Source organism: Parambassis ranga, chromosome 5 (genome assembly GCF_900634625.1).
Source record: "Parambassis ranga chromosome 5, fParRan2.1, whole genome shotgun sequence".
NCBI classification, from domain to species: domain Eukaryota; kingdom Metazoa; phylum Chordata; class Actinopteri; family Ambassidae; genus Parambassis; species Parambassis ranga.
In genome coordinates this window covers 28957059-28977914 of record NC_041026.1, presented here as the reverse complement: position 1 = coordinate 28977914, position 20856 = coordinate 28957059, and the positions used below count along the sequence as shown (strand labels likewise).

At 41.9% G+C, this 20856-nt stretch overlaps 1 protein-coding gene across 1 annotated transcript; it reads left to right on the top strand.

Annotated features, from left to right (window-relative positions):
* Positions 1-646: 646 nt before the first annotated feature.
* On the top strand, positions 647-20768 carry wnt4 (wingless-type MMTV integration site family, member 4). The gene is made up of 6 exons (XM_028405571.1): positions 647-1217; positions 17002-17083; positions 17587-17740; positions 17991-18122; positions 18313-18455; positions 19790-20768. The coding sequence occupies exons 1-6, from the start codon at positions 1006-1008 to the stop codon at positions 20258-20260; spliced, it is 1194 nt and encodes a 397-aa protein (XP_028261372.1). The 5' UTR covers positions 647-1005; the 3' UTR covers positions 20261-20768.
* Positions 20769-20856: the final 88 nt, after the last annotated feature.

Here is a 20856-nt window from a genome sequence, read left to right as displayed (position 1 = left end):
CTTTTAAAAGCGATGGACCCTGGCAGGTATGATTCATAAAATAAGACAGGTCTGCTCCCCCGACCCTTAATGTTTTTTTTATGTAGATAATTTGAATATCATCTTACAGTCCTTCACTTCGTTCTTCTTCTTCTTCTTCTTCGCCAGGATCAGGTGAGTCATATCCAGCTCTCAGTGGCCAGAATGGCTGCCTCACCTTATTATCCTCCTACAACGTTTTCATCAATCAATAGTGTGGAGCTGACATTTGTCATATTATTGGGATTTTCTGCTTTCAAACGCAGACATTTTGCAGCCAAGCTTTAAATAGCCTGTTGACCGCAGAATATTTGGTTGAGTGTGTGACAGGAGAGCGAGGCGCTGCCAAGAAGTGCGTGCGGTTTGAGGTGTGTGTGTGTGTGTGTGTGTGTGTTGGACAGGAGCTGAGGGTGGCTGGGGAGGGCATTAGTGAATGGCTGTGCTATTGCATCCTCCCGGGAGACCTCTAAAGCACACACACACACAGTACCTTAACAGCGCACTGAACCCGCCTCCTTCATCCCCAAAAAACTCCCATCTCACTGCCATACCTCTATATCCTCGCACCGCCCCTCAACTAAAGGCAGCGCACACTGTCAGTCTTCAGCCAGACGCACGGAGAGAGTGAGGTGCGCATTTACGCTCAGTTTAGTGTGTGTGTGTATGTCTGCATGTCGAGGAGAGCTTGCGGTAGAGTCCAACTTGTCTGAGAACGGAACGGGTGATAAGCCTGAAAGTGCAGAGAAGAAGGAAGAAGAACCACCGGCTCTTTTTTGCGTTTTTTTTGTCCGCCTCTCCACGCGCTATCCTGGCGCCGCGTTAACGCGCAGCTGAGGTGGAGGGCAAAAGTTAAGAAGAAGCGTGGAGCGTGCCCTGAGTTTTAACTCTACTTATAAAAAGCATCCTCTCTCCCCGTTCCTTCTGAGCTCACGGTGACAGAGAGAGGGGACGAGAGAGAGGGCGTGAAGCTGCGTGTCTCCCCGGTGAATGTGCAGCTGGATGCGGGACGATGGATTAACATCCTTCCACGGACTCTGCTGCTTCTTTTTTTCCAGCTACCTAACCTCATTGTGCTCGGGATTATTTCAGATCACACAGACCTTCACGCCCTCTCTTCTCATGATGACCGAGGAATATGTTTTGCGGTGCGTCCTGATGCTCTGCTGTGCGCTCCTCTCGGCCAACGCGAGTAACTGGCTGTAAGTTGGACTTTTTCACATTAATAAAACTTTGTCTCACAGAGTGGACGCCAACACGATATGTCAAATCCACACCTGCTCTTTCTCCTTATTTACTCCTCATCATCACCTCATCTTCCATCTGTTTCACTTTTCCGTCCAGGTTACTTTTTAACCATCTCTCGCTTTCTCTTATGGCTTAATAACTCACCAACACTGCTGCAACCCCCCATTAAGACCAGTACACAGAAGGCAAAAGGAAAACATTCTTATTAAAAAAATATACTTCAAAATATTTATTGATATGATAATATATGTAAGGTAGACTACACTGTGAATCCAATATTTTAAATTTGATTTATTTATAGAAACATTTTTTTGTACAAAAACCTAACCTGCATCTTTAAAATCCTGTAAATTAAAATTGTAATTATTTGAAAATTTTTTATATAAATATTTTTCATAATCAGAATCCATTTGCACCATTTAATAGATATATGACAGCCTGAATCCTGCAAAAAAAGTACCAAATCTGACCCTAAAAGTCACTAGAAGGTCATATGTATTTTCCGCTTGGGGAGGTGGTGTTGGGGTGTTACAGCAAGTCTGCGGCTGAGACTGCACTGTGCCACCTCTTCCTGGGGGCCGGTCGGTCGGGTCGCATGTGTGTGCCTGCTCTCCCGGCAGCCTGTGGGAGGTGGTTAGGTGGGTTTCTGCATTCCTCTGCAAAAGGCTCCGCTCCATTTTCTGCTGCCATTCATTCCTCTTATACCTTCAGTTCAGACGTTTACTAGCAGGGGTAACTTCCGTGCTTCCCTCACACACACACAGAATGACAGAGGCTTGGATGGCACGCTGATTATGTGACTGGTGTTCTCACAGCGAGGCTGCTCATTTTCACCATTCACCTCCTGTAATATTTCTATTTATCCAGATACTTGTGCAGACGGCCGACCTCTGACTGTTGACAGACTCATCAGACTAAGTCACATTAAAAACACTGCCAAACAGCCTTGAACTCTGTCACTGAGTGCAGGGTTAATTGTGTTGTTTGGGGCTGAAGGCGTGGTGACAGCAGCGCAGAGCAGGCATGTACAGGCAGGCTGCCGAGCTGCCAGTCTGCTCCATGGGATTACACTTCAGTCAAATCTGTGTGTGTGTGTGTGTGTGGGGGGGGGGGGGGGGGGGGTGGGGGGGGGGGGGTGGGGGGGGGGGGGGCAGACTGTATGTGAGTCCTTGGTGCCCCAGAAAGGGTCACTACGTTGGAAGGAGTTAGAATATTGCAGGGTCATACTGTATGACTCAGGTCATCAGGACTGGTTGTTGTTTATGTTTATTTACTTTCATCACTTACATATTTTATGTCAGGAGACAGTGAGATCAGATCAGCCGACATATTGATTTTATCATTTCAATTTACATTTTAATGTAGTGATGTGGATTCCTCGACCACAGGGAAGTTCAGCTCCGGCTGTAACCGTGTGTCCGTAGAAATGTGATCTAATACCTGACGATTTCTAACACACACAGCAGTGTGAATGTGATGGGGCACTGAGGCAGACAAGGCTGGAGGAAAATGAGGGACTTTTTTCTCTGCAGCCCGTCAACTAATGTTTACATAGCACTGCAATTAGATCAGTCATTCCACAAATCAGCTGTCATAGCAGTGTAATAGTAGCCCCTAAAGCTGATCAGAATGTGTTGGAATTTGTTTAAATTGACACCCCGTCTTCTCTGTCGAATATCTTCAGAGGTGCAAGTGTTGTTGTGAAATCTTGCATTTATTCATATCAATTGGCACACGGCAGTGTGTTCATCCCCTCTCATGTTACTCGGAGATTAATTACACACAAACTATTTGCTGCACAGAAGACGTATCACAGGAAAGACCAGAATCTGAGCTTTCTATCAAGGCATGTTGCATATTTGTGCACCGATATTATCATGTTATGGTGAGGAACATTGTTTTATCCATAAATCAATGACCACACACCGCTGCTTTGACTTTTACTGTATTTCTGAATGGCAATCATTTGTAAAGATCGCAACCTGACCTAATAACTGCACTGTCTTTGCAGTGATCAGTATGTGTTTCAATGACATCCCTCTTAGGCCCCATCCACACGGAGATGAAATTGTTTCCATTTCCAAAAAGTTTTCCTAAAGATGGCATCATTTTAATAAATACGTGTATTCGCACTAATCCACACAAAAACGCTGTAGTACATATGCCAGGCCTGTGAGTGGCGCTGTAATGTTACCATAAAAAACAGAGAAGAAGACACGGGGCATGCACACAAGACTTGTGCAATGTGAACAGAATAACATGGATCTAAAACGTCTTAGTTATTGTCCACTTGCTGCTCGCTGTGTTAGCAGAGGAGCAGAAGATTTTGCTGTAAAAACACAAACAAGCTCAGTGGTTTTCAAACTTGACCACTCAGGGACTCGCTTTCCAAAGTTATCCGTGTGGATGTAAAGGCCTAAACAATATACACAACTTTTGTGTTATGGTAATTTTTGTGTCTGTGTGGATGAGGCCATAGTCCTATCTAAATGAATACACCTCATAATAACATCAATATGACACCATGGCTTGAGAATTCACAACCAATAAGCGCGCATTCACAAATAGCAGTTGAAATCTAAGATCACACATATCCATCAGCCTTTCTTTTCTCATGAAGACTTTAATGGCTCTGTTGTCCAGTTTATCTGTGTGGTTTGGTTCCATCAATAAGTCCTTTTCTCTTTCTGCCCGGTCGTGTTTCTGGCATAAGTTTTAATAGGCTTTAATGCCGTGAATGACGGCTCAGCAGAAGCAGTGGACACAGGGATGTCACAGCCAGACAGGCCAGTCCTTCCCTTTGCTGGGAAAGGCTAACTAGCACAGGGGTTGGCCGACCTCTTCTCACAAGATTCAGCTTTTAGTGAAAAGTCTTTCTTGAAAATGGCGTGGCGAGTATATCTGCAACCACATCTATCTCTGCTCCTCCCTCAGCCATCATGGATTAAAATGGATCTATGAATGGATTAAACCCATCGCTATAGCTGTTGGTAGCAATCGGATCTCCAGGTTTAGTTCATTTTACAGAGTGCCTATCCAATCACAGGACTCGTTCATGCTCAACTCAGCGTAAGACCTTCTAGCTGGCCTTGGTGTCACTGACTCGAGATCTGATTAGCTATTGCAACTGGCTGTTTCCGTTCACTTACAGCATACGGGAGACTGTTCTGTTGATTCTGAAGACCTTAGGCAGATTTCATAGAACCTGCACATACACATACAGTGATGACAGGAGGGAACACAAACACTGTACATTTTGAGTGATATAAATTTGGCACAAAATTCATAATTACAGCAGAGGAGTCACATGCACATTATGTATCGTCATCATCATGGGGCAACAGTGGCGCAGTGGGATAGCAGGGTTGTCCAATAACCGGAAGGTTGGTGGTTCACTGCTTGTGCAGCAGCCGTAACGAATTTCCCTCTGGGATTAATACAGTATCTAAAATAAAAAAAAAATAAAAAAAAAATCATGTAATGCTGCCTGGTCACATGGCCTTTACATGAACATGAATTTGACTGTTTATATAGCTGCCAATAGAGACAAAGCTGGGAATAAGTGCATAAAATCAAGATTGGCTACCTAATATTTGTATATTTTAAGGCATGAATAAAAGGATTAATAACAGATTTTTCTTATAAAGGAAGTGAAGCAGCCTCAAAACTACAGCAGCAGATGCTGTATTATCTGCTGAATTATCTTTACTGTAATTGAATAGCAAACTCAACCTTTATCTTACACTGCCCACAACACAACTTAATAGCACATTCTAAACTTTGTATAAACATATAAACATCATTGTTGTTTATATTTGTACAGAACTATAACATTGTATCAAACAGCATTAATCAATAATTCAAATGCTTTTTCATTTGGTTTAATCTTTGGAAGTATAACTACCTAAAAAGTTACAGTAGAGGGGGCCAACTGAGGATGAAGATGCAGAAGTTATATTTACACATTTGATCACATTCTTGTTGTCCTGACTTCACAGAGGCCACCGTGCCTCTAGATGTTCTTCCCTCACATTCAGCCTGAAGCAGACTGTTTAGCTGACCTGCCAGCCTATTAGCTAGGGTGTAATTAGTTTGCCAAATTTCTCATTCTGCATGGTTAGTGTCTCATTGGCTAAGATTTGACTTTTCATTAATTTGTCCATCATCACATTCTCCTCCTCCTCCTCCTCTTCCTCCTCTTACCCTGCTCTAAAGGGTTCTGCTGCACCTGCACACTGCTCTGTGTGTGTGAATGTGAGCTGGCATCTCTTGTAACAGTGGCACACACTCAGTAATTACCACACTGACTGTAGAGGAACAGTAGCCATTTACACACACACACAGTCACATACTAATGCACACACAGTAGAATGCAATAACTCACACACTTTAATGTTCAATCTGTATCCAACAAAAATAACTACAGTAAATCTAGGGAGAAGCATTTTAATGCTTGGTATGGAGTGTTGAGGTCTAAGTTCTTCATCCTATTGGTCTGAACACACCTGACACATAGCAACAATACTTCTCATAATACAGCAGCATCTCCTCTCTTGACATAGAATTCTATTGTGCATAGCGTCACCTTCAGTTAGCTGCTCTGCATAGATTACATCAAACTGTGACAACAAGAAAACATGTAAAACAGGTACAGTATGTATGTACATATCCATAGATCAAGAGGTCACTATTCAGACAGAAAAGATGATACGCTTTAGTCCATCCAGTGGTACATCAAGTGGCATCAAGCAACTGTGCACTCTGCAGCTAGGGTTTTAGCATGCTGACTTTATTAGTTATCTTCATCCATCCATTTTCCACCACCTATTTAGGGTCGCTACGGCAGTAGTCTAACTAGGGAAACCCAGACCTCCCTCTTCCTATAGCCACCTTCACCAACTCATCCAGGGGGATGCCAAGGGGTCCCAGGCCTGCCATGAGATAAAATTCTCACCAGGGAGGCATCTAGTGACTATTCAGACCACCTCAACTGGCTCCTCTCAATGCAGAGGAGCAGCAGTTCTAACAAAGTACAGCTTTGTGAGGCTAATGACAAGTCTTATACACACCCCGTCCTTACCAGGTAAATGTAGCATGAGGCATCCATATTTCAGCCCTTAAACTGGAGGAGCTGCAACACATCTTAGATACAAATGCTAATGCTAAATAATGATGACCAACTAATGATGGTAGCGTTAGACAGTACCAATCAATAATGGCTGTAACATGAACAACTGTACCAAGCATGACAACACATCTCAGTCTTCTGCTAACCATGAATGTCTGTAGAGATTTGAATGACATTTTATTAGCCTCTGAAGAAGATAAGCAAAATAGATCTTATGTTTATACTGCTGATGTTACACTCACAGACACAGTCAGTCCCAGCCTTCCTTTAGGATTTTATGTATTGCTATAGTTTGTATATATCTGTAGATCTGCTGTCATCCTTACATATGTGAGTATAAAATAATGTTGAATAGACCTAAGGTATTTAGCATGGATTTTTGGTCCATGCCAAAATCTTTCAAAATATTTCAACCTTAATGTGACGTTCCTGACAGACGCTCATGGTCCACAGATGGTGAAATTTACTGACTTCAGTAAATCATGGATTTTTTTCTCAAAGGGTATATGAGGCTGTCATTTTATTGAAATATTCTGACTAGAATCAGATGGATTGAATGGATGCATAGTACAGATCTCAACATGGTGACTTTGGTGATGACTCTTCCTCCAGCACCACTTTGACATTGGTATTTTTGGTTTTGAATGGAATCCCAGCTGCTGCTGGATGGACACTCATTCAGAACTTTCCACAGATGGTTCGGTTTGTATCGCAGTTCTGAGGTCACGGTTTTCAGTTAAGTTCCTGTAATATTGTTGAGGTTATTTCTACTTACTTAACACTTTGGAAATACTATAGATAAGCAAAAAATGTATAGCCTAATTATCCAACCAACAAACAAAGTTATTACATTGTGTTGCTGTTGTTACCCCATGTCACTGCTTGTGTTAGTGATTTAGAGAGATGCTCCAATTCTGTGTGTGAACATGGATAACCGTGGTGAGGTGCTAAAGTGATGGCAACTGATGGGTAACCAGAGAAAGCAGAGACCTTGGTGTTGCAGTACATGCTGGCGCCTCACACTTCTTTTGCTCTCACACACACATACATGAGCATGAATGCTGTAAAGCTGTGGCATGTTATTTGGAGCCTTCTTGTCACCAGAGTGTGCACAATTATCAGTGTGCGCTCTGGTCCTCAGGGAAAATGCTCACTATGAGCAGATTACAGCTCAGGGCTGACAAGGAAACACTGTGGCCTCTGACACACAAGTGATACACCTAGCTGATCCATCATGGGGGGGGGGGGGGGGGGCACTCACCCACAGAGGTGCTCCTGAGCAGCGAATGGATGACTGAATTTCAGATCAAATTAAAAAATATTAAAATCATGCAGAACAATGGGCTTACATGTGACTTGTTGTCACGGGATAGATGGCAATACTCTTTAGAGTCATATAAACTCTGAACTAATCAGTTTCAGCCTGATGTATCTCATTTTAATGTTATAAATTGAAAGCATTTTAAAAGTGGGTAAGGATCTCTGTTCAGCAGCGATGACTGGTGGTTTAGAGTCACACTTTAAATTCAGCGTAACATACACAGAGACTTATTTATACAACTTTATGTACAACACACAGGTTACACACACACACACACACACACGTGTTAACTGTGTAAACAGTAAGCCGGAGCAGTTAATGGTGCATGTCTAAACCTGCACGCTGCTCATGAATGATGTCAATTTAACAAGCAGGCTTATCTTCTTATCTGTCCAAACTGAATGTGAAAATAAAAACAAATTTGACTTTGACTCTCCAGAAAAAAATGTAAAACATTATGTTTGACATCAACTCCTAACTGAAATGTGTCTGTAATACCTACCGTCCTGTTTTTTTTCTACACTACTGGAAGGTATATGTGCCGATTGTAGCCACTTTTGTCCCCTTAGCTTTAGTTTGTAGTCAACATACTCAGACAAGCTGACTACAAATAAGTGATACAAAGCAAGCTGAGATATTTTCTACATGCCCTTATGGAAAAAAGCCACATTTGGTTGATAATACATTCTTTAAATACAACACATGGTTATGGTTATGCTAACAGAACGGACGAAGTGCGTGACATCATCCGATCATGGGACTGATACAGCCGCCAAAGTCTGCATTAGGAGGTAGGGTAAGTTATCCTCACAGAGAAGTCTGGGGTTCTAGTCCACCTGACACCCTGAGCCGGTTTGTTTTCACTCGTGGTTGGAGTTGGTCATTAGAAACTACACATTAAGGTTTGGCATTAAAACAGGGTAAGGTAAAGATCATCTTAAAACATTTGAATTTATAACATTAAACACATTTTACAAGGAAAAGCCTTACTTTTTCTGCAGTCGCCATTTTCAGCTACCTTTACGAGTCCCCGCCTCCATGAACACATAGCGATGGAACCAGAGAAATATACACATGTTGCATTTTCAAGAAATATGGACCTCATGTTATGTTTTCCAGATGAGGATGAGTTAACACATTTCAGGAGTTAATGAGGCTAATGCCTATTACCTAAATGCTTAGTGGTACAGAATAAAGAACTGGTACATCAGGACAAGTCAGGCAAAATATGATGATTCTCTGCATTTTGTAAAATACTTATCCAATCCATGCCCTTTTCTTTTTACAAAGGAATTACATACACTTTATTATCATAATGATACTATGTATACCTACTTCTAATCACTATATATGTAACATTCATTGTTACAAGATCAGATAAGATAAAACTTTATTCATCCCAGTGGAAATTCTTTTGCCAGAGTTTTCAAGTCACATCAAATCAGAAGTACAGTAAGTAAATTACAAATTCTCATTCTGATTCTGTTGTCAGTCATAAAAACACAGCTTTTCTTATAAATTATATAAAATTCTACATAACATACTACATAACATTTATTCTCAGGTTGTCCAGCAACCATAAAGCATGTTAGCATTTAGCTCAAAAATCAGCTTTTCCAAAGCTAGCATCAATGTAGAAATGTAAATAATGATTTAAATCACCATTATTCAATTGTACTTTTCTCATTGTTACATTTTAATTGAACAGAAATGTTGAGATGTTCAGAATTGAAAGAAAGTGTAAAAAAAAAGCACAGAGAATAAAAAGTCTGAATCCTTGAATGGATGATGTTTTACAGACAGATAGAGACTTGCTTGTTCACGAGCTGATACGATCATGCATGCCTATCATCTTTGTCTGCCAAACCTTACTACACAAAACCATCAAGCCGCCTCCGGTGCTACAGTCTGCGCTCCGTTTAGCAAATAGCTAACCAGCCAGCCAGCTACCTAAACACAGAAACAGACACAGGTACAGAGAACAGGAATCAGCTGTGTGCTCCATTTAGAAATAATCAGCTGTTCACAGCTATTGTTTCACATCTGAACAATACACACACATGCTCAGACACATACACACACACAGATTGGCTCCTGGTCTTTTTAGGGCCGTGGCACTAACACCAGGCAGGAGGTTAATTTCATGGCTTTTACTAGCCTCTTTCCCTAAATGTGTGTAAAAGTGTGTTTTTGTGTGTATGTGTGTGAGGGTTGTGGTGTTGGCAGAGCATGTTATTTTTAGGGGGAAATGAGCTCTAGTGGAGCCAGCAGCATATAAATACACCCAGACACACGTGTAGACACACACACACACGTCTGCACAGTGAGCTGCAGGCTGAGCAGTGTTAATTGGACTCATCACCTCTCATCTCCTCCACTTTTTTTTGTGTTTTTCTTCACTAGTTCGCTTTGGATTTTTCTCTTTTTCTCTCTCCTCTCAGTCTCCTCCTGGTGGGTATTGTCCTTGTCTGTAATCACATCACTATTTGGAGTATTATGACTCAAAATGAAAGCCACCTCAGCCTTAATACAATAACCACCCACTTCCTAAACCTAGCTCCTGTCTGTCAGCAGTGTTTTTTTCATTTTGATGTTATTTTGTATTTGAGATATCCATCATATTTTCCATCCATTTTTTACATTCATTACTTGAGCAAATACAGGCTGTCATTCCTAAAAACACAAATGTTTTTTTAAGTTCAAATATCGGTTGATTGACAGTCTTATACTTTATATATGTCAAGTATAACATGAACGTGTGTGTGCGATGCAGGCTAATTCCTGGTTTGACCCTGCAAATAGAAATGTAGTGAGGTTTAACCACAGTCTATTATTCCCAAAGTAAGCATGAAGGGCACATAGCAGTACTTAGATGTGGTTAGACATTCATTATGGTTTGGATTCTTAATAAATGTAGAAGGAAAGAGTGTTTTAAAGGATCTGAGTACTATTTTTTAGGATTTCTTTAACTCTGATACTCTCTACACTTATACACTCAGACATGAAGCCCATGCAAAAGTATCTAAACATTGCAGTTCATCCTGCAGCCTTTAGGAGCTGGTTCCAAAAGTGAGTCCAAAAGTGGGCATGCCTTAGAGTGGCAGGCTGGTACCAACTCACAGTGCAAGTCTCCTGTTTTCATGACTACCAGGTCCACCTCAGCTCCACTTCACGCTCCAGCTCTTTGCCTGTATTTGGAGTTTAGGTGGAACGTGACACTGCCAACATTGGCCACCACCAGATTCTCTCACAGGGACTCTAAACGGCTCCTCAATAACCTGCAGGTGACATTATTCAGTAGGTGCACATCGCTAATCCTTTCAGCCAACTATACCTGCCAGAATCCCTCCCATTGCAAAGCCTTAGTTCAATCAGGAGCGGCTTGAAAATGAGTGAACACTGTTGTGTTTATTCATTTTTAATACAAAGATAAAATGTGCTTTAGTGTTTTGGTGTGATGAGCTTACAGATAGGAGGAGAGGCAGAAAGAAGGAACTCTAAGGGTCTGGACCTGGTGGTGAAGGAAAAGGGTTGGAGGTCAGGGGAGATGAGGGCTTACTCTGGCATTGAGGACTGGAGACTGGTATGGAGGAGGGTTGTGAAAGACTGATTGAACAGCTGACAACAGATTAAAGCCAGCTAAGAGGTGATTGGCTGCATTAAATAATGATGCAGAAAACGACTGGTGAAGAAGAGCTGACTAGCACAGAGAGAAGGTGTTCCTAATAGAACTTTGGCTAAGCTCCTTTGTCATTAAAGCTGTGTATCTGCTTTAAAATCTACACATTGTGGTGCTATTGAATCATACTGACTTACTGCCCTGCTATCCATCTCTAAAAAACAGACAGACCTCCTTGATGGATGAGCTCTGAAATGAATGGATGAGTCATTTTTGAGAGAAAGGCATGTGTAATAACTGCCTTCTATTTGTCTGAAAGTGTTTTTTAATAGTGGAGTGCTAATGTAGCAAAAAGCAGATGGAGTGTCTTGGGAGTATATTTGATGGAGATGATAAACCTCATAAGTAAAAAAAAAAATGATGATGTTACATAGTCAGAAAAGAGGTGTTATGAGACATGCAGAAATTGGACCCAAATGCAGACAATGGTGAGTTAAACAAAAGGTGAGCTTTAATAAAGCCAAAAACACAGTCCAGGGTACAAGAAAGACCAAACTAAACTACGACTGAGCAACTAAAAATACAAGCAATACAACAAACCGAGGAGAAGAAGTCCATGGGAGGACGGGAGAAAGGCAGGACGGAAGGGAGAAGAAGTCCATGGTACGGGGAGTGACAAACACACACAATGAACTGACAAAGACAAAGAGGAGCACAAGACTTAAATAGGGAAGAGACAGCACAGGTGAAGACAATTAGGGAGGAGCTGGCAATCAGGGAGGAGGAACAGAAGGAGAGAGGGAAGGACTGAGGAGGAGCAGAGAAAGACGAAATACACTGAAAACTAAATAACAAAATAAACAATATAATAACCAGACAAGGAGCCAAAACCCTGGCTCATGACAAGAGGTTCCTTTTCTGACCTCTGCAGTTTAAGTAAAATGATGTGGTGTGGTCCTCACTGAGGAGTCCTTGAAATGCATGGATTGGGAGGTGCTTGGGGTGAAGGAGGGTTGCAGGATTCGATCAGGAGACAGGTGGAGAAGAGAGAGAGGCTTTTAAATTACTTGCTAAGCTATGATTGGGCAGGAGAGGGACAGATTGACAGCTGATTGGTGAGGAAGGTGCCATCTATTAAACACCTAACTATGTGGGAGGACACTAGAGGGAGTGCAGTGCAGTGAAAGAGAGAGATTGCGAGGATGGTGAAGAGGGAGAGGGAAGAGGATAGAGATGTGGTGGATGATGTGAAAAAAGTCTTCATGACTGAACTTATGCTGAGAGCTACATTTGTCAAGTAATGTGCAATAATGCAGTGATTTATTATGTGTAAGCTTTTGTTTTACACTATATTCTTATTTTTTTCCATGTGGAAAATACAGGAACTATTAGAAAATTGATATTTTAGGGTGAACAGTAAAGTTACATTTAATTAAAATAAATGACATCTTTAATAAGTTGAAGTTAAATAAATATACATACATTTCACTGGTATCACTGCATGTAAATGTTTTATCAAAAATAAATTATGTAAAAATTTATATCCACAACTGTACAAGTGAAAATCTGGACATGTATATCATCAAAACTTCATTCACAATAGTTTTGGCACTAATCATCCCATATATATAGGTCTGTGTTCACCTTATACAAATGGATTGTAGGTATTAGTGATATTGTTTACAGGCACGTTTAGAAGTGTGGATGGGGGGAGTGTAGTGATGAACTGTACTTCAGTGAATGAGGGCAAACTGAGAGAACAGTGCCCTCCACAGGTCACTATCTGCTTTACAAACTGTGTGTGTCCACTGCAGAGGGGTTAGCTCAGGTGAATAGCACACACTCCACTGGCAGTGCACAGGTTAATTGCTCTATCTCACTTCAACACTGCAAGGAAAATGTTTCCATGTGTTAAAGCTGTAACCAACTGCAGCGCTGCTTCGGCCACGTCGAGAGCAGCACGCTGAGAGCAGCACGCCGAGCCTCGGTGGAGAAGAGTCTTCTCTTCTTCTGGCTCCTCCTTGCATTTCCCATTCATGCTATATTTACCTGTCACTGTGTGCTCAGCACTGGAAAGGCAAACACTGGGATATTTTCATATAAATACACATTGGAGTATGGGAGGTGCAGAGAGTTTGTGTCACTTGTGTTTGTGTGAAGTGCAGCACTGTCACACAGCTTTAAAATCCCTAACTCCACCCTGCAGTTCTCTGCTGTCTCTGCCTCTGCCCCTTATTTTAGCTGACTCCACTCAAGTGACAGACGGTGGTTTTAACAGCTATGAATGAAAGAACAGACGGCAGCGAGAGACATCTGTAGCTCTTTTTTTAAATCCAACTTATCATTTCTTCATTAACAATGGAATATGCAATGCTGTGCCAATGTTTTTAAGAAGTAAAAGTACACCAAGAGGCCTTGTTCTTGTTGTGACTGAGAACATTCAGCTTGTGTGTGTATGTGTGGACTGATTGTCCTGCTTCAGAATTGAATTTTACAACTTCATCAACATCTATAACTAACTGTCACTGGTAACTTACTTTTCTCACAATTTGCTTAATGTTAGCTCAACATTTTTGCTTGTGATAGCAAACACGGCGCCTAGAGGGTACTAACTCCAAAAATGGTACCACTGAGTATCAAAGTCCAGAAACTACTAGTAGTACTGGTATCAGTACCTGTCAGGAAGTTAACATGCTCATCTTACATCATCATTCTAGCATCATTTCAGAGGTCCATTAACTACTGTTACACTAGCAAATGTAGCCAAATGCATGCTCTATAAAAAGAGCATCATGATTTTTGGCTTAATTCATTACACATTTTGATTATTTAATATTTATTGCATAAAATCCGCTTATACAATATGTTTGTTTTGTATTGTGAAAGTGTATGAAAGGTCATTTGTGCATTATATTTTCATAAACAAGTGTGTCTCTTATCTTCAGCCTTACATGAGGCTGTTAATAAGGTCCATGCTGTCCAGCATTCCACCTGGACAGCGCTGCGTTCACAGGCCGCTGTGTGTTTGTGTTGCATTACATGTCGCAGCCTTCACAACATCACTGGCTCCACTGGGCTTAGGCCACTGGGATTTAAGCACGCAACCACCAGAGGCCGAACAGACAGAGAGGGAAGAGAGGGAGAGGATGTGGGACCACGGTGTGTGTGTGTGTGTGCTACTCTGTCCTATGGGTTGCCTTCTCTGTAGAGGTGTTTTGTTAACCTCATCTGTGGGAAGCAGAGGGTACAGCAGAACGAACAGATAGAAACAGCGATGAAAACACACACTCTCTCAAGGCCAGTGATGAACTTTTCTCTCTCACAAACACACATCTCCAAAAAAATTACCTGAATAACAGCTTATCCAGTGTTTATTAAACGTTTCCAGGGTGAATGTCAGGCCACTGTGATGCCATCCAGCTGTTTGTGTTGTGTGTGTGGCACTGCTTGTCAGAGGAGCAGCTTCCCACTGGCGTCTCGTGTTTTCTCCGTTGGTTGTTTTTATTTTTATTATTACTATTATTGCTGTCTGATAGTCTCCCAGCTGGAAGCCTCGATCTAAACGTAGCACCCTGCCCAAGGCTACGCTAAGGAACAAAAAGGGGATCAAACACCGCACATGGCTTTGATGAAAGACCCACAAATGCACTCCAGCAAATCAGAGCAGGGCAGAGCTGAGCTGGACTCTATCCACACTGTGGAACGGGGTCGAACCTGTATAGTGTTTGGAAAGAGAATTAACTTCACAGAAAACTGGTCCAGCTGTTTAGTTTAATTCAGAAATTCATATCTAAAATGACTCTTCATATCTTATATCTCTATTCCTTTCTGGCTCTCTTACTGGCTAAAATATATAATAAATATTATAATAATAAACAGCTTTATTACAGTTTCAGGCCACTTGGTGGCTTCAGGAAAACCTGGAAATGTGTTCATGGAGATCATATTAGCAAACAACAGGATAGATATGTTTGCTTAAGTCTTTTATTCACTTTCCTTTGCTCTATTTTAGGCTCCTCCTGTAGCGCTGTAGCTGCTAAATGCTAAGCACGCTCCACATTCAATTCACTAACTTGTCGAGACATAATAGGCTCATCAAAGGTTGATCCTTTTGTAATTAGATCAAAGATGCTGAACAACATTACCCACACCACACCTCTGGAGAGGCTCAGACGAAGGATGGGACTGCTGACTTTCTGAGAGTGAGGTCAGCTGTGAGGAGTGGATGTGAGCGGATGTGGCTGAGTTGTGGCGGAGTGGCACGGAGCAGGGTTATCAGGGCGATGAGTGTTTAATATGGACACTGTCTGGATGGAAAGACAAGAGGAAGGTCCATTAAAGATGCAAAGAGGAAGAGAGGGATGTTATCTGAACTGCTAAAGAGGTGAAGATAAAAGGGTGAAGGGAGACCAGGATCCTAATTATATTACAGCTATTACACAATATATTCAACACATTCCTAGACTTTTGAAAAAGCTTAAAGGCAGCTATTAACATAAATAATCAGAGTGTTATAAGGTTTTAGTAGCGTGGGTGTGTGTGTGTGTATCAGACGCCTGCCAGTGATCTGACAGCAGATGTCTCTGCAGTCTGGTGGTGTACCATGGCTTGATTGAGATGGGCAAACAGGGCTTTAGGGAGGTATGTGTGATCTTGGGAACTCATAACACAAGCCTCATAAAACAAGCTCCAGCAACGTTAAGGAAATACATGTGAACTGATACACAATAATAACCTACTATTCCTGTTGGAATTTAGCTGCATTAAGGGCCGTTTGACATTTACTCCTCTCAGAGCAAAGTCCTTACATGTCACCCTTAGAATTCACAATACAATACAAAGTTTAAAATATCAATATGCTTAATATCTGTTAGCCTGTTTAATGATATCATGTTTAGCTAACATCCTTGAGTGAACCAGTTCATCTTTGCAGAAATGTTTGCTTTCTTTTATAGGTAGATGTCATAAGATCATAAGATTTGTAAAAGGGCATATGCCAGTTAGCCTAGCTTAGCATAAGGTCTGAAAAAACATATTAAAAAAAGTTTTCCATTTCTTTTACAGTGTAAAGAAACTTTTCTAAACTTTTTTTGTTTTAGTCTGTGTTTTGAGGTGCTTTTGGTGTAATGCTTCTGTGGAACTTTAGATCAATGCCACCATTTTGTTTTAAAAAAACAAATGATTTTAGACTCAACATGTGTTTAAGTGACGTCTTACAACACCTGACAGTACACATCGGGGGCTTGTTATGAGAAAAGCCTATTCCTGTGCCCTGCAGCTGGGACTTGAGATATGAGACCCAGGGTAGAAGTGGCTGTCACAGGGCATTCAGACTGCCATTTTCTCACACATCTTCGACTACGTGTGTTTGTGTGTGTGTGTGTATTGTATATCTCCCTGACCTGTCTGGCCTGGAGGTGGTATGTTTGATAAGCCACTTTCCCTCCTCTCAATGTCCCCGCTTAATCCAAAACATTCCCACAACGTCACCAGAGTGAACTCTTCCCACAGCAGACCTGCTTCACCTGATAATTAATGACTACAATTTGACTCTGTTTTGTGATGATCATGCCTGAACCACTTTATAGTCCACTGCTTCTTCTTCTTGTGTCAGATTTGTGTTCCTTTGGAGAACAGTGCTAAAAAAGCTTTGTTGTGTCTTTCTGTCAGGTACCTGGCCAAGCTGTCGTCAGTGGGGAGCATCAGGGATGAGGAGACGTGCGAGAGGTTACGAGGCCTCATCCAGAGACAGGTACTTCTGAGGATGCTTATATGGAAATCACAGCCATATTGATTGTTTACATTTGGGCTTATAAGACTTATCAAGTGAAACATTTACTGAGTACATGGGGACATAACATCTTTCAGTCTTTGTTATCTGGCGGGTGGTTCTGACTGAAAGTTTATGACTATGACTTTTGGATAGATTGGTAAATCAATCTGGTACACACAATTGTACAACAGGCTAACTTGCACCACTATGAGGATTAATGGTTCCTGTCCACTTACTGTACATTACAAAATCTAGCAATTATTAGCATGCTAACCCTGCTATACACAACACCAAGTTGTCCCAGTGGGACCTAAATCATGCTGAAGACAGAACAAAGATGTGGTGCAGCACAAATACAGTGGCACAGTGGGACCCCGTCCTTACACTGCTCTATTTCCAAGCAGGCAACCATTCTGAAATGAGAGCCGTAGACACTGTTGTTTTGTACAATGTGGCTAACACAGCTATCATGTCTGCTTCAGGTTCAGATCTGTAAGCGCAGCGTGGAGGTGATGGATGCGGTGCGTCGTGGAGCCCAGCTAGCCATTGATGAGTGTCAGTACCAGTTTCGGAACCGTCGATGGAACTGCTCCACTCTGGAGACCATGCCTGTGTTTGGCAAAGTGGTCACCCAAGGTAAGCCATTCTGCCTGCATTTATATATCAAATATGACTCCTAAATATTGTCGATATCACTTTTAATATACAGTGAAATGTTGGAGCTTGTTTCCATTTGTATTGGCGCTTATGTGTTAAAGTCTGGGCTCCTTCCTTTAGGCTTTTTCTGCTTATACACATGCTTCTTTTACAATTCAGAATAAGAAGCTCTTTTCATTTACACAATGAAACAATGTGACTGTGTTGTGTGTTTGTGTATGTGTGTTAGGCACTCGTGAGGCTGCCTTTGTGTATGCCATCTCAGCAGCCAGTGTGGCGTTTGCGGTCACAAGGGCCTGCAGCAGCGGAGAGCTGGAAAAATGTGGCTGTGACCACAACGTACATGGAGTCAGTCCAGAGGGTAGGTCTCCCTCTCTCTCTCTCTCTCTCTCTCGTTCACACAAACACACACATGGAAAGGAAACACAAGAGCCAATGGATCCAGCACCTCTTAATTCAAAATTAAAAACTATATAATGTCCCATTATTTTATTGTGTTATGTCCACTGCAGATAACTACTTCCTGTCTCTATCTTCATGTCTGGTCTTAGGGTTCCAGTGGTCTGGCTGCAGTGATAACATTGCGTATGGAGTGGCCTTCTCACAGTCCTTTGTGGATGTGAGGGAAAGGAGCAAAGGCCAGTCCTCCAGTCGGGCTCTCATGAACCTGCACAACAATGAGGCTGGGAGAAAGGTAACTTGCTTCTCTTTGGTTTAAAGTGCAGATTACAGTAGGTCAAATCAAGCCTTTAAACAATCCAGACAGGTCTAGTTTAAAATCTGTTGAGACTAGTCCAACTGAAGTGTCAGGTCACTGGAAATAAATTCATGTTTCATTTGAGTGGAGAAAGGTCCAAGTCTCAAAACCATTCAAGACATGTAAGGATCAAGACTGACATGACAAATTTAGGTTTTTGATCATCAGGGAAAAGCCACGACCAAGTCTTCTGCAGTCACAAGCCAAAGTTGATATTTTAAAGACAGGCCTAAGTCAAGTCTCAAGTCTTTCAAAGTCCAGGCAAACCTCTAGTCACACAGAGGAACTCTATGTCAAGGATTGTATTCTTTGAGATAAGTCCAAACTAACTTTTAAGTATTTGGAGACAAGCCCAAGTCAGATAATCAAAGAGAGACCCTACTCACGTCCTTTGATGTGTGCATCTGGTCATCTGCCGAATTCTAGCTAAAGTCTCTCAGTCTTTGAGATAAATCCCAATCAAGTTTTAAGTCAAAGAAGACAGGTCCAGTTCAAATCATCAAATCACATCTTAAGTCCTTGGAGGGCCAAGAAGATCTTTAGTTATTTGAAATAACTCCTGATCAGGTCTAATATTATTTAAGATAAGCCCCAAACAAGCTTCAACTTTTACTGGGGACAACAAATCTCACACCAATTCAAAAGTCCATCAAAGCAAACTCCAAGTGGTAAGAGACACGTCCAAGCCTCAAGAGTTTAAAGACAAATAAAAGTAAAGTCTTCAATCATTTGAAAAAGCCAAAATCAAGTCTCTTCTGGTTTAAAACTAGTCAAGCCATTCAAGAAGGACTCAACTCAAATCTTTGGTAATCGGAAACAACTCAAGTCTTATTAAGACCTTATTTAACATCACATCATTAAAAACGTCTTATGTCTAGTTTTCAAAATCATTGAAGATAAGTTTTAGTCAAACTACATGCAAATCCAACATCAAGTCAAGAAACACAAGTAAAAATCAAGCCTCCAAAGTTTTAAGACAAATGCAAGTCAAGAAGAAAAGCAAAGCCAGGAAGATAAAGTCAAGCCTTTACAGAGAGACAAGTCACTCCTTCAGTATTAGGTACTGACAGGTCATTAGTCATTTGAAGGACTCTGGGTCTAGCCTTACATATCTAAAACAAGCCCTATGTAGACAAGTTCAATGTGAAGTCACAAGTCAGTTAAGGCAAGCCTCCAGTCTAAGAATAAGGCCTCCCCAAACATTGATCTGTTTGTCCGTCATTAATGTTCTGTCAGTTGACCAAAGTATATATGGTTTTGCGTCTCTGTAGGCCATCCTATCCCACATGCGAGTGGAGTGCAAATGTCATGGTGTGTCAGGCTCCTGTGAGGTGAAGACCTGCTGGAAAGCCATGCCACCCTTTCGCAAAGTGGGGAACATCATCAAGGAGAAGTTTGATGGTGCGACTGAGGTGGAGCAGCGCAAGATGGGCTCAACCAAAGTCCTGGTACCTCGCAATTCCCAATTCAAACCTCATACGGATGAAGATCTTGTTTACCTTGACCCTAGCCCAGATTTCTGTGACTATGACCCACGCACTCCAGGTATGCTGGGCACAGTGGGCCGCCAGTGTAACAGAACCTCGAAGGCCATTGATGGCTGCGAGTTGATGTGCTGTGGCCGTGGCTTCCAGACAGAGGAGGTGGAAGTGGTGGACAGGTGCAGCTGTAAGTTCCACTGGTGCTGTTACGTCAAATGCAAACAGTGCCGCAAAAAGGTGGAGATACACACTTGTCGGTGATGGATGTGAGGGCACAGAGGACACTTCAGATGAACAAAACAAATGCCCCACACTCCTGCTCAAACAAAGCCAAAAGGAGCAAGGAGACATTGTGTTGCTCCCTCTTTTCCTGCTTGAAACCACCCCAACCCTCCTACTACTGGTCAATAGAAACAAACTGAGTGGCTGTGTGTCATCCTTTTCATATCATGCCACCATAATGGAACAGTAGATTAGGCCCTCAAAGCTACAGAGGCTCCTCAAGTAGAGAGTGTCTTTCACTTCCTGTCTCCCTCCCTATTATTTGGTTTGTCATTGATGCTTCATATTTTTGTAATGTTTAACTTATTTGTTGAGACTGAGGAGATTGACAGGGGCGGTCCTTGAAGGAGGAGAAAAGAAGAGTGGAGCTAATAAGGGACAAAGTTGACCCATGGCTGGGGTTGGGGTTAAAGGGTTGAAATGGGGTCAGGAGGAGGGTCTCTCACCCTCTGGCCTTGCTGCTGCTGCCGCTGCTGCTGCTTCGGGGACTCACATGGGAGTGCTGGATGTCAAAAAAGGGAAGAGTCAGTCATAGCACAGGCTCCAACAACAATGAGGAAGGCAGACTTTCTGTG